The 15,732-nt window shown below is 37.1% G+C and overlaps 1 protein-coding gene across 1 annotated transcript in view; it reads left to right on the forward strand.

Moving 5' to 3' along the window:
* LOC123270392 (protein pangolin, isoforms A/H/I/S-like) overlaps positions 1–9,263 on the forward strand; it is a 29,815-nt gene extending 20,552 nt beyond the window's left edge. Inside the window, exon 4 of the mRNA XM_044736425.1 lies at positions 9,225–9,263. Coding sequence (XP_044592360.1) covers positions 9,225–9,248 — 24 coding nt within the window. The 3' untranslated portion in view covers positions 9,249–9,263. The remainder of the gene's footprint in view (positions 1–9,224) is intronic.
* Positions 9,264–15,732: the final 6,469 nt, after the last annotated feature.

Consider the following 15,732-nt stretch of genomic DNA (forward strand, 5'->3'; position numbering starts at 1 on the left):
CGTGTCTATGTTGTTTATAACGCCGGTTATCAAACAGGTAATTGTGATTTAATTACTATTATTATCATACATAACTAATGCTTTTGTGATTACTTAATTCTGTGTGAATACCACATAACTTTGTTTTCTCAAAGCCAATACTTAATCCAATTGAGAATTTCTAACTCGTCTCTAATATCTACTCAATTCAAAGATTCGTTCAAAATAGAAGACAAAAAGATCCTGATATAATGTCTAAAGTCTAGACATAAAAACCACACTCTTTTAACCAAGCATTAAAGATTTGTTGTACTTAAAAACCCGTCGCGAATAATATCTCTTTTTAGATTTTTTCTTCTACTCATTAATTTTGTCATCGATTTACGATAACTCGATCTAGGTGACAAAGAATTTTGTCTGATTGCATGACTCAGTTCTCTGGAATTGAGTCTTTTTTATCATCATATAAACAGATTCACAGGCTGGTGCTGATTTTTATTCTGATGAGAACATTTCATTTTAGGTTCAGGCTTTGACTTAATCACATGTCGTATATAATGAGAATTTTTATCGGGCATCGCACTTATTTCCGACCAACAGTCCCCCATGGATGAGATATAAATATGTGTTTTCTAAATGACATGGGAAGAGAATTCAGGTCTTGGATCTTCTGAAGCCACCGAAGCAACATCAATTAGTAAAACGCACGTGTGCCTGTTACTATTCAAATTATTAAAATGAAATAAAAAAAGTTTAAAGTAAATGAACCTCGTTTATTTATATTCGTCTACCAATATAGCTATATATAATGTATAGGCGCTAAATATACATAGTTAATCGACATACGAATGTATAAAATATAATATAATGTGTGGATATGTGATGTTCTCGATAAAATAACTACTCAATTAGTTTGCGTGACGCTATCATTTAGAGTGTGATGCGACCGCCAATGAGGATAGTTTGTGAGATCCGCAAGTCTGCGTCCTATCTCCTATCTCTTGAGTCCTCAGCCACAGTTGAACCTCTCTTGAGAGGAGAGTTTAGCTCTGTTGTTGATTCTCTCATTCGTATAGTGTAGTGTGGTATGCCACGGATAGAAATCGTTTCGTTTGGTCTGTATTATATAGTAGATCGTGGATCGTGGACCGTGGATGATCGTGGGGCGCTTATAGTACGGCGGTGTTGCCATGCCTCGCGCACGCACCAAATATTTGACGCTAACCATCGGTGAAACACGCTTGTTCCCTCCGGTTTACTAGCCAGCTCGAAAACATCGGCGCCCCTTGTTATTTGCATGTCCCTATAACACATACTCCAACACACACTCCACACATTCGGAGTTTATGCCTCGTAACGTACTATTTTCAATTTAACTACCTTTTTCTTTTTTTTTCTTTTTCTAACCTTTCATTTAAACTCTCCTCACAAATTTAACTATTTTTTTTTTTTCGATTCTCAAAAGTTTTTTCAACTAAATTCTAGTACTACTTTTTTAAATATTTGTCTGTAAAAAAAAATTTTAAAAATGTGTTGGCGTGTGTGTATGTGTGTTTAAACTTTATTTGACCTGAAAGAAGGCTTTGTTTTCTTTATTGAAAAATAAGGTAAATGCTTATGCGATATCTCTTCTTAAGAAGGTTCGTGACGAGAATAATTTGAAAACAACAAACGCAAAATTATGAAAACCCTGGTGGTGTATTATAGTAGTCGATTTACGAGCTATGGTTGCTCGAATACGCCGGATGCGCTGATGATTCGTTACGCCTTGCTTTAGCTCGAGTCTTAACTTTACTCTCAACTTCTCCCAGCTCCAGCTACAGCATAAGCAGTGTAAGTGTTGTTATAGCTCAGTCTTATTCTCGATGGTCTTGTACTGGGTTGCTTGTAAGAGAGCTAACATCATAACAGCACAACGCTAAGAGGGAGAAAAGATGTAAGAAGGTCGTAATTTTCGCATTCCCTTCTTCAACTTGAGGCCTCGTCGTTCATCGGATATATAAGCTTGCTAAAATAGCTTGAGGCATCATCGCCCAGTAGAATCCAAAACATACAACTCTTCCATCCACTTTTACTCTTTCATTTTTCGAATTGGTTAGTTTATTTTAAAACCTTACTCTCCTGCCAATCTCTATCTGATTCATCTAAGATTGTTAGAACCTGTCATGTTTCTATTACTTATGAAATATGCACTACTTAATTACACAATTATACTCCGACAAGAGCTATTTACAACCGATAAAAATGTTCTCAAGTCGTTACAAATGAGATACACCACAAAAAGCCAACTTTTAGACTGTCCACTTGACGTGGATCGACCAGCTCTCGGAAGTAATGTACTCAGTATCTGCCTTACATCACACATGTAATGTCGGGACACACGTGTGTGTTCTCATTGTCAATGCTCACGCGAAGGAGATTTGTCTGCGTGGAGACTTAACGCCGGAAAAAGAGCATTCATATGACGTAGAGCATTCAATGGTGTATGTATGAACCAGCACAGCACACATGGTTGGAAATAGTATGGAATTAGTGTGAATATATGAAGATACAGAACCTGAAGCGAAGGGGAATAACAAGAGGGACGATGGATAGTATCCAACAGGGCGAGAGTGTCGCGCATTTAGATAATGCGTACGCTCTCTTCGCACTCAACTCGTCCGTCGCTCAACCGTAAAAGCCTGAGGCAACAACGACGAACGTCCTTTTATCCTCTTGTACTAACTTTGGTAGCCGTACACAATCCCAGTGCACTCTCATGTCTGTACCTCTCTGGTGTATGTATATATGTTGTATATGTATCACTATAACGTCTGGTTATTGCGACAAGACAGTCGAGAAAATGTCGTGTGAAGTCTTTCCCATTAACGTTGTGTAATTGCGCAAAAATGTGTGAAATAATGCATACACCCAAAGTTTACCAGATGCTTCTTTCTTACAACTATTACACTCTTTATGCTCTTATGCCCATTGCAATCAGACATTACTTTGCTTTATTGCGTACAACAGATCCATCTTAAACTATTACTTACTCTTATGTATCATCCACGCCGTTTAATTGTGTCATTATAATCATCTCTGTTCACTGAGATGAGATGAGATGGATAAAGTGTTTATGCCATCCCGCTTTAATCTGTATTTCAATGGTATAAAGATTTTTTGGGTGAGTGAAAAAATCAGGTCTTTTGACTATGACGGTGACTTTGGGAACTAATGATGATGATAATAACGATGACGATGACAGTTATGAGGGGTTGGATGGGAAAATTGATTAGAAAGTAAAATTGAATGGTTTATTATATGGTAATAGTGAATTTGATGATACACATTATCAGAGGGATGATGTCAGCAGGCACATGAGCTGAATTTGAAAGTAAAGGTTTGTTTATGTGTATGCTGAGTCTGTATATAGATAATATATGTTATTCGTTTATGGTGAAAGCGGTTGGCAATTATTCTTCCTCGAAATCCTGAAGGAGAGAGAGAGAAAAGGTATCAACCGATTTCTTATTTGCATGAAAAAGAGTCTGTTCCGAGGCCAGGTATTGCTATTTGCTGGCCGGTTTTAAATATTTTAGAGCCATCAGTCTGAAGAGGAAGTAGAAAAGATGGAAAAAAACAGTAAGGTGATCGATAAAACGGGCAAATATATATATATGTATATGTATATATATATGCTTTATTTTAAGAGTTTTGAATTGTGTTGAAACAAAGATGTTTGATGCTTGACTTTTGAGGTTGATAAATTGAAGAATTTTTTGAGGGAACTGGGACTGTCAAAGAAGAGAACCAAAATGGAAAAGGGACCGGGATCGGGGTAGATGGGCTAAAGTCTGAGTGGTTTGATGATAAATGATTTTACGAGTTTGAAATATCTTTCGGGATCGGGAGACAACTAAACAACTCATCGGGTATGCTTTCACGTAATTGCATTCGGCTCGCCCCGCCTCACCCGATGCTAATATCTAGGGCTCGGTTAACTCACACCTAGCGAAAATCGCAGTAGACAATACAGTTCTATTGTTCTCTATTCAAGACGTCTAGAGACCCCGACCTCATTGTATTCCTTATAATCCTAAATAAATTATTAATTATACCGTTGCTATAATAAGTGCAGAAAAAAAAGACTAAAAAGAGAACAAAATAAATAAAATGAAACGGCTCGAGCCATGATCAGCTTGATTGCTTCTGGCAGTAAAAAAACCAATGAAATAAAATATGTCATCAATTATCTGAGATGACAACCTTGCTCCTTATTTATAAATATTATCTCTACTGAAAAACAATCATTCACCCGAGCAATTTTACTAAAATGTTTACGTTAAACATAAAAAAATAAAACGAACCCAAGTACTAAATTGAGCCGAAAAAAAATAAAAAATAAAATGATATTAGATTGTATGGTATTAATTCATCATATCCGGTATATTACGTAACAAGACCGAATAAACGAGTCTGAATCGGTGAAGAAGGAGAATTGGAAGGGAGCTTGATAGAAAGGAAGGAGGCACATCAGCATCAGGAAAAATGAGTTTGGATATGTCGGAGGTGTCTCGTTTCCATGTACGAGTCGAAACGAGGCTCAGAGAGCTGAACACTATCATTTGGCGAATAACCAGAGCCTTGCACAGCCGCGGCTGGTGTTACAGTCAACGCTCTTTGTATTTGACTCGCCCGTACAGGACCATTCTCTGTATTTGACTCGTCCTTGTCCATAAGAGCTGTGTAAAATCGTCAAATACAGAGGAAGAATGTGGTCAAATACAGAGAGCGGTCAAATACAGAGAGGTCCAATACAGAGAGCGTCGACTGTAGTGTTGTGGAGGAAAGAAGACCAAGAAGGGTCCCGTTAGTTTAGGGTCAAAACTCCTCTTTCTCCATCCTTGTTTTAGGCTTCACCTGATGGATCCAGCGGTCACCCCCGCGACCCAGTCCCTTCTTGGTGAAGATTCGTCTCACCCTTCCTCGCCTCTACCACCGTTTCTCATCTTGTTCAGGACGAAGGCCGAGTAGGCTCCTTCTTCCCAGAGTCAGGTACAGGTATAATGTATAATATAACCTATGCCAGGGAAGCAAGCACCTTGGTCCACAGTCTCAACTTCTTATTCTCTTCTCTCTTGTTGTTTTACTTTTTTGTTCCTTCTATCATTTTTTACTTTTACCTCCTTTTTCTTTCAGCCTTATTCTTTTTCTTTATAAAAGAACGAAGAGAGGTTATTTATTGCGGGTTTGGCGTTTTTATTGGATTTACACAACTTAAATACCCGCGTGAGACGTTGCCTACTGGCGTCAACATAAATATTGTATTTTCAGAAACGAAGAACCGGGTGAGAATGGGTATGTATTGGAAATAAATAACACCACACTACTCGTTTATATCTACAAATACATCCTGTGTATAGAGTGTCTCTTCGATTAACGCTAAACGTGGATGAGATACGATGAGCACCGCTGTATCAAATTTCCGAGCCTGACTTGTGGTCAGCGTTGTAAAATACCCGTACATTCATCGCCCCCCTCCCCACACACACATGTACAAATGTACAAAAAAATAAATAAAATAACCATTGGATTATAATTCTCTCAAAGTTCACTCCTTTAATGAAATTTATTTTCTTGTTTGCGCCACGCGTTACCGGCCCCTTAACTCGCAACGGATCGTTATACTCTCTTTTCCTTCACAGAGTGTCGGCCGATAAATAATAACGATAAAGTGAGAGAAATAATAAAAATGCATCGTATTGCTGGCATATATCCCCCATCATGTACACTATACACCGTACACTGCACACATGAGTTCATTGAAATCTCAAGACACTCGAGAATGCGTCTGAATTATTTTTTGCTTCACTCTGGTAGACGTACGTTATATTCGTAACCACGATAATCGCCTTCTTATCTACCGGGTAACAACGTGTAGGCATTCATCCGTCATCCAGTAGCTCTCTCGCTTCCACTTAAAACAAGTTCTTGGGTTGACTAGAGCTGGTAGATGGTGTGGGAGGTCCGACCCTTAAACTCCCGGCCCCTACTTGTCAATTCAGCTTTTCTTCGCACATTGTCCGCCATTGCTTCTATGCTACTAGGCATATACAATATATACATCACATAGACGAGCATGTCTCTACTCGGACATTGAGCGAAAAGTTGAGCCCTCGACCACTAGAGAGTGAGACGGATAGGGAATAGGAGAACATACTCTGACTATGCTTCTGTGCTTCTCTCACTTCACTTGTAGGACCAGGGTCGCGGAATGCTGTGGAAATCGATTGGCCAATTATAGTTCCGCCGCCTACTTCACCCTTTAGTAGTTCCCCAATCGATTGGTGGCTGGTGAGCTTTAACCTCAACCTTTACATCCATATCTTCATTCATATCTACATCATAAGCATCAGCACCGGCATCGGCCCAAGGAGGTTACTTGTAATGATAATACGCCTTAGCGTGGGAAGAGTAACTCTTTGATTCACTCGAACTAATTCTCTCGACCTTGCTCTCAATTACGCCAGAAAGTCTTCATGTTCAGTGTTAAAAGTCACGCGATCAAAATGAAACCCATTTCAACAAGTGTTGATTTGATTAATAAAATTCTAACTTATTATCATCATCATCATCATCATCATCATCATCATTTTATTGTTATTACTATCATTATTATTATTATTATTTCTCACAGTGCAACGATAGTCTTCTTGCGATTGTATCATATAATTTTGAAAATAGAAAATAAAGTAAAGGTTTATCGGTGACATACAATATATACAATAAATAGATAACGATACCAGAGTCTAAATAAACCTTGGATTTATTTATCGAACCAGCGGACATCGGTGTCTTGATAAAGAAGACCGTTTACCAGAAAGAAAGACCGAGACGCCTACGCTGGCGACTTGTCTGCATCGATACATAGCTTACATTATTACGATAACAATTGTACCCTGTAAGACGTGTCGAGAGAATGGTTAATAAAACAAAAAACAAAAACAGAATGTGAAAGAGAAAGAGAGCTGGAATGCGCCCGGAAGTTCCGCTGATTCGATTATCATATCAACTTATCGTGTCGGCACTCTTGTTTGTCCGGTCACGTAACCTCAAACATCCATACATAATATTAGTAATATAGAACAATAAAGCATGCTATGATTATGAATTGATACATTTAATTATGATCAAGCCTTATAGTTTGTAGATACTATCTCGGTAATAAATATTACGTGCTGCTGTCTACGTCCCTGATACTCATGTACAGTATCGAGGCGTTAAATTTTACCAGTAGAGAGCTGAATAAATTTTAAAGACTAAAGACAATAGCATAAAGAATAAGGTGATCCTTGTTACCGACTCATAGTCTAATTTCTATGCAAATCACTGAGAACGAAGGACCAAAATATGTCAAGCCAGTAGATAAAATGAGAGTGATTGATGACGTAAATAACAAATGATAAAAAGAAGAGGGTTCGCAAAAAAGACAACTACAGCCCTGCGACATCTTGTCCTTCTGTCTCTCACTCGTACTCGGTTGGGCACATACACTTATACTTGGATATATTAGAGTTAGCTTCAGTGTAGAGTATATCACAGTGTAGTGTGGCGGAGAACCTCTAGATAATGGCAATAAGGACTCTGGTCTCTCTCAACTCAGAGACCGGACGTGATTTAAGGGGTTCTCAACCAGTCTGGTGTTTTGGATACAAATACAACACTGAGAAGAGAGTTAAAACCGGCGGGAGCCGATGATGAGCTCATGCACTATGTGAGGGACGTGAGGCGGTGCGTTGTCACGTGCCACCGACTCGTTAACTGCCCTAACGACTAACGACCAGACCAGAGATTCGCGCGTCGTGGTTTAATCGATAATTGGACAATGGAAATTCAGTCTTGACAGCAATTATCATAAGGATAAAGCAACATACTACGTATTACATATATTATACCTCACCTCCTTACCACATATGTACTCAGTACCGTCGACATGTTTGAGTTATATTTATGTAGGGTACTAAAAGCCTTCTTTAATCCGTGCCGTCGTAGACGGTACTGTACCAATGGGTATACTGCACATCTTGCAGACGCGATGAATAACAAATCGACTCGCCCAAAGACTCCTCGACCAATTCTCCGGTCACGTCGATCCGATTCTCGACTAAGAGACGAGAAAATAAGACTTGGGTTGCTTTATAACTTACATACACACAGCATATATGTTTGCCACGGTCTTTAGAGCACACTAGTAATTCTAATTCTCAAACACAAGTATTCAAGTTCTTGGAAATTTAACGTGACTGCCATGCTGAATGAATTCGTAAAACTTTTACAAAACTATCGCTCAGAGATAAACATATAAACTTATCAACAATCACAAGATAATGTCAATATAATTTTGATTTTTCAATCATCATCCAAAGTAAGAGTGTCCCGCATAGATGTAAGGTGATCGATTATCTCGAGATCAAAGCAACCACTAGCTCCGTGACTCTCTTACGTGGTTAATTTATTAACAATAAGTATATTATAGCCTCAGTCGTACCTGATTCCACCTACTTAGATTCAGACACTTGTCTTGTTAAACACAAGCACTTATGCGGAAACTCCATCCCATGATAACAGTCTCATTATCTCAAAAGTAAATTATATTAAAAATTATCTTCTCCATACATTTAAGCTTTGAGTTTAATCTTAATTGCCGCTATTAATTAATGTAAATGTTTTGCTGCGTAATTTAACGTAAACTACCGGTTGACGTGTCCCATAAAAATTAACTTCTGTGCGTTTTTTTCTTTTTTTTTTTATTCTTACAGTGGAATAAGAACTCATTATTTTGATTTCTACGCCACTGAGTATCAGAAGGGCTCATTATCCTTATTGAAAACCGGCTTTTTTCGTGAATTTTATTATATCGAGTAATGGGTCTGCTCCTCTTCATCACGTTATACGCTTGCATCACTAAAAAGACTGGATACTTTGGTTTTAGCAACGAAATGAGCCTCGTATAACCGTGATAAAATATGACAGCCAACCTTCTTCTTATTTTTTTCTTCTTCTTCTTTTATAGACATATTGTATATATCTCGGGTCTGGTCTTTTTCTTTACCTCATTTACTTGATCAGAATTCACCGTGAAAAAGAATAACGTGCCATGATTCTCAAGTACCCTATTATAATTTATAAATACACTAAATTTACTCTCCAATTGAATGTTTTATACACACATAACATAATGTATGATTTTATTATTTTTGTTTCAGGTGAGTGCTTATCAGTTTATCTAAATTATCGATTGTAAACCAGATTACATTCTACCACACGAGTAAGTTTTACACTCTTTGATTAATCTCTTGAGCATATACAACATTCAAAAGCATTCAATTCACAAATACCCAAACATAAATATGTATATCATTAATATTTGACAGGCAGTTAAAGTTAGTCGTTGCCCTACTAGTGTAGTATATATCCACAAGTAAGTATCCCAAATAGAACACTTGCCAGATACAATAGACTGGTGTGATATAATAGATGTAGTGGGCTCAGCGGGGTGGGCCACTAAAGCCATAAGCAGAAATAATAACGTGTATAATACTCTCAGTGGCTTGCTCTGTATATTATATTAAATAAATATGACACGCGTGTAATACGACTGTTAGAAGAGGCGCGGTCGACCCCATTTGCACCCCATCAATCGCATGCGGTTGTCTATCCCCCTCGGCAGTAAGCCCCCTGCCATCCCCCCTTACCCTTACTCTTCTTCCCCCGAACGGCCGCAACATGACCACTATCCATTCATGTTAATGCTGGGAACCGGTACATATTACTCAGAGGCTTGAATTTTCGCATCTACGATGATATTCAAAATACAACACATTGCTTATCATCGTCATTATCCTCATTGTCATCCTATCTCTTTGTTCTCCAAACTATTATGCAGCAATGCGATTGTAGGATCAATATCATATCACCCGATATCGAATTACTCAAGGTAAATATTGTTAAACACATTGTTCGGTTTAATCAAACATCGTCGTTCTTCATTTGTAGGATGTCGGACAGCACATTATACATATTGTGTGTCGGAATGGGTTGAATGGAAATCTGTTTCCTGACAGTCCTGGATTTAGGTGTTTACTTTCAGGAGTAATTATGATTGATGAATAGATAGGACTGTCGCATTCCCTCATTCCCATGATAGCCGTAGTCCGGAAGTTGCTGGTGCGGGTATGGGTGCGGGTTCCGCCGATATTATTTACTATTATATTCTCCAGCAGCCAATCATCAAAATTCATCTTTCCCCTTTACTTTATTATCCCCCGTTCTTAAATATTAGAAGGTTATGATATAGAGGTATTATGGTATTAGGACCGGGTCCCCACTTAGCAAATGATTTATCAATTGAGCTCGACAATCCCTAGCCAAGTTAGTACAGTGTTGAAATATTATAACATCATCATATTTCCCCGTATGGTACACCCTAATATTATCCCTCTTGTGCCGTGTACCCTCTTAAAACTCAAATACCATGGATTAACATAACAATGCGTGGCTAATTGCGGCCTAATCGTTGCTCGGGGCTTTTTAATATATACTTTTTCTGCAATATATCTTTTTGGAAGTAATGGTAATGACAATCATTAGATTATATCCTTATACATAAACAGTATAAGATCATCAGAATTGACGAGACCCGGATGATTAAATTTTCGAATAACTTAATTCAATAAGTTGAGATGAGAAATATCAGTTGATTCAGGATAAAAGAGAGGAGGGGAGGAGGTGAATATTTTTTTTTCTTGTCAGATAAATGCAGAATATTTCAAAATCATTGTGTTGAAATTTCAAGTAAATTAGTAGAAAAAATCGCAAATAGAACGTTTTTAGTCTCAGTTTCTTTCACACAGCTTTCAGCGCATACGCGGCGAGAATTCGGTGACCACAATTTTTTTTATAATTTTAAGTAATTTTTATGATAGTTGAGCTGTTGATTTTTTAGTCAAAAATAAGTAAGTGTTTTGCCTTCTAAATGCAAGTAAAAATCTAAAAATGGTGAAAAAAATAAAACTTGGCAGAGTTAATGTAATTACCTTTGAAAAATTATCAACATAAAATTACATAATTTTACTTTTTCATTTCGAATAACTCAGTAACGAGTTCTCGTATACACCGCAGAACACCTTTTTTCTGAAGGCGCCCACTAAAAATTGCCCTCACCAGTTTATTTCTTATAATACTTTTAAAATGTTGTTTCATGATATCCTCTATCAATAAATAAGTTTATATCAATGATATTCTTGAAAATAAAATTCATACGAATGTGTTCTTTTTTGACCGAATCAACTCCTCTACCTCTTCTGTCTGTTATAATATTTAGTCAAAAACTACATCCACGAGTTTATCAAACAAACCATTGAGTTAATAATTAACAACGAAAAAGACTTGTTTATCAAAACAATGCTTAAGCATAAGAATTCTCACGTAATTAGCAGACAGTTTATTATGAATTGTAAAGTTAACTTTTAACTTATAACTACCAGATGTAATTATTTCATAAATCAAAAAGCGATCAGTCTACAACGATTGAGTCCAAGAAACGTACGTCGCTAATTATAGTGTTAAAAACAAAAAATAGCTAGGAGTTTGACAGTTTACAGTAAAAAATGAATTTTAATTTACCCAAATCAAAAGTTACACTAAAGTTACAAGTTTACGATAGCCCTGTATGCTCGTATAGTTGACTGCTGCAATGACGTGCTAATTATATGATTTCACATAACGAGATACGGGTAAAGTCCTCATTCGCAGCAGAAGAGGAAGGAGTTGAGATGATAAACTGCATTCGTAGAAAAATCTTTTTTTTATGCTACGTGTCTTATTTTATGTTTGTGGGTTTTATATTTTATGCTGTTAGCCACTGATGCCTAAGTCTCGTTTCGCCATACCAGAAATCACAGGCTACGGCAAACTTTTCAGCGGTCACCGCTCCATTCTTTTATTCTTTCTTTTTCTTCATTCTCAAAGGGTTATAAATTATAGCGGAAGCCACAGAATAAGAATATACAATCCACAATTCAGAATCGGTCCACCCGAAAGTCTCTTACGACTGTGGTAGACCGTATTCAAACATCTTTTTGCAAAATAATTTGAATCTTTAAGATTAAGAAGAACTAACAAACGTTTCAATAAGAATCACGAATACATAACAGTACATTGTTACTGAACCCCTTTTTAATATTAAACCGATCAGTGGCTCAATAATACTTGACCACTATGTTGACGCAACTGATCGCACCCGCATTAGTCTATTAATATCATAATATAAACATAACCGGCAGGTTCGTGGGCATTCAGGCGTTCCATCATGCGTATACTATAATATGCGTGAGCTAAATATGTATAACACAAGTGAAGGTTAGAATAAATGAAAGCGTAGGGTTCGGCGATCGGCTGAAAGGGGGCTCGATCCGAGTATAATCGTGGGGAGTAAGTGGCGCGTGATGAGCGGAGTGTGTTACATCCATATTACCGATACAAGGGATCCCTGCTGTACAGTACTTTTAATTCTCCAATCCCCTATTTTCCTTTTTAATATTTTATGAAAAATAAAAAGAAAGAACTACATTTACTAGTCTCAGTTTAGTATCTACGGCTATCAATAGTAAATTAGCATCAAGTCTCTACAAAATACTACTCGGTACTGTTTTGGTGATAATCGGGCTAAGCGTACGTTTGTTTTGTTATATTGCAGAAATGTATAAGATAAGAAGATAAAATAGCAATAATAAAAATGATGATAATAATAATAATAATAATAATAACAATAATAATGGTTAGTTTGTAGTCACATCATATGTGTTGGTATATACGCGAAGAACCGCGTCGGCAATTTAACACGTGCGTGATCGTGATATCATGCATGTAGTGTACACATGGTATGTTATGGATATGAAAAACGAATGTGTATTCACGATTCACCAATGGGATTAGAGTTATGTATAATACAAGCTATAAGCTATATTTATATTTATGTATGTATGACGTTACAGGTTATATACTAAATGCGTATCTTTTATCTTTAATTATTTCATGCACAATAAAGTTATGAATTATTAAGGAATCTTACTACTAACTGTTGAGTAAAGAAGTGTTTTGCCTTGAAAAAGTCAATGATCGGCTCCTGAATTCAACATATATCAAATATATGTTCCTGCTCATTATAACTATAAAAAAAAATAAAGGACGCGATGGTAGACTAGTACACCCTTATTAAGATTCCATCCGTGGAATTCTACCTGCCTGAAGTTGTCCGCTACTAGTCTTAAGTAAATAAAGCGGAAGACAACACTGTACTTTTCTACTTGCCTTTGCATTTTATTGTTGTTATTTTTTTGTTCTATTATTTTTCAACGGGTGGTGGCCATGAGTCTTCAAACTGTGACATTAAAGTTTGAATTTCGTTGGGTGAACAACAACAGGCACACGTGTCATTATACTAATTAATTATATTAGTATGGCAAACAGTGAGTGAGAGTGAGTTATGGATAATCGAACGAAAAGTGATCAGATCAGATAAGAGGTATAAATAAAATATAGTAATTTGTCCGGTTAGAGTATGACAGTGACATATGTCTGTCTTGTCAACTGGAGACAGTTTCTACTTACTCTTGACGTCTCCAATGTGTCTGACACATAACCGCGAGGCGTACTATCACCACGTCTAGATAGGACTCGGTTACTACTTCAGCAACCAGAAACCACTATTAAACTTTTGATTTTTCGAGTTATTTTGTATGCCGTCGCGATAAGCCTCAATGAAACTTTTTAATATTTCTCCGAGGTGTATTTGTAAGGCTGTCACTCTAAAGAATATTTTCCTGTCTCCTGACTACCGCGATTTTTCCAAGTCTTTAGGTGCCGCAACACAATACGATGCCTATGGCAGGACGATAGTCGAGGAATTTGTCCGATTGTCTTTTCCAAGAGTAATATCACCAGTATTTTATATTTTATCCAGCATTTCTACTCTTTTTACACTTGTAACAGAAAAGAAGAGAAAAGATAGAAAAGTGAACAGTAACTAGAATAAAGAAAAGAAATAAAGACACTGACGAACGGCGTGAAAAAATAGGGAGAGATAAAAAGAGAATACTTCCGGGCATAATCCGTAAGCGCCAGAACAAATCAAGCTTACACCATCCCGATTCATTGTTCCATGCCCACAAGGTATTCGTGTCGCGAGTCGCGATTGCCGAGCGAAGATGATGCTCATACCTCCAAGGCTTCTACATTCAATCTCATGTACCTTACACCTAACACCGCAATCTACCTAAAAACTAGAATAACATCACCCCGAAACTCTACTTATTGTGCAATATATTTTTTCCATTTCATGTTTAGTTACCTCAAAACCTTGGGTCATTAGTCATCAGTCATCATGATCAATGATCAGTGATCAGTAATTATCAGGAATAAAACATAGCTTGGATTAAACTTGACCAATATACTTGTAGAATTGAACATGAATATATTTGTTACAAGTTAGCTTTGATCAATCAGCTTGAATTATTTGAATTCCTGAAGTAATCGTATTATGTCTCTTCGGAATTCTCACGGCATCCACTCCTTCCATCTTTCACTGCTCACTTCTCACAGTATCTACTGGTGTTGACCCCTATGCGCATGGACATAAATTTATATTTATAGACACAAAATGTATGTAAGTATACTTAGTATTATATATTAGTATCCAAGAAAAATATCGACAGATTGTGTACACATCGTGTAATATTTACTACTAGATGAACATCAAGTGGTTTGTAACTTGATTGAGATTAATGGAGGCAACTCATTGATTTTGCCTTTTATAGATATAAATACTCAACTATTTTCCTTTTACTTTGTATTATTCTCCTTATAGTTGTTGGTTTTATTTAGTATGGCCCAAAGCTTAAATTTTTCTAGTGACCAGTAATTCAGCGGATTGGTGATGTTTGTTGTAAAAACTTTGGTATAAAAACGTAATAAATGTAGAAAGTGATGGAAGTTTAAAAATAGACGACAGTCGGATAGGATGTGCCTGAGATGAGAAGAATAGAAAGAAAGGAACCAGAAGACATTTAAGGGCCTCGATTCTAGGAACTCCCGGACATTTAATTCGGTAGAGTCGAAAACGGACCACGGGGCGTCTTAGTCGTTTTACAGCCAGCTCTCATGGCCGTGGCGAGACCACAGGGGGGCTCCAGAGTTCCAGATAACTATGCTCGCTTGGGAAAAATCTAAACTATAGTAGTAAAATATGTAGTACTTAGTACGTGGCTCTTTTGCATCGTGGATCTAAATGATACCCTTATGACCTTGCCCCTTACGAATTACGCGCTTAAACTCCTTGGTTCTTGAGATAAATCCGAAATGAAATAGGGAAGAGATTATCATCTGGGAATAACATTTACAAAAGTAATCTTGATACTGCTGATCATGACGATGACGATCAAGATGATGATGATGTAAACGGAAAATAGTGACAGCATATTGTTGTGTGGTAGTTTGTTTGACAGACAATCTTCTTGAGATATAAGATGACAGTTATTTTTGAACCGGTATTGTAAAATATAATAAACGTGCCACTGACTAACGTTGCTCGTTAGCAAAGACATAAATCGTTTCTTGTGTACCCGCGACAAGGTCTCTTGCCAAACGGTCGTGACCGACTAGACTGTATAACTTTGGTCTCTGGATAGTTAGTGTGTTGTTGTGTGTTAGTGGTAT

This window comes from Cotesia glomerata, linkage group LG8, assembly GCF_020080835.1.
Source record: "Cotesia glomerata isolate CgM1 linkage group LG8, MPM_Cglom_v2.3, whole genome shotgun sequence".
Lineage (NCBI taxonomy): Eukaryota > Metazoa > Arthropoda > Insecta > Hymenoptera > Braconidae > Cotesia > Cotesia glomerata.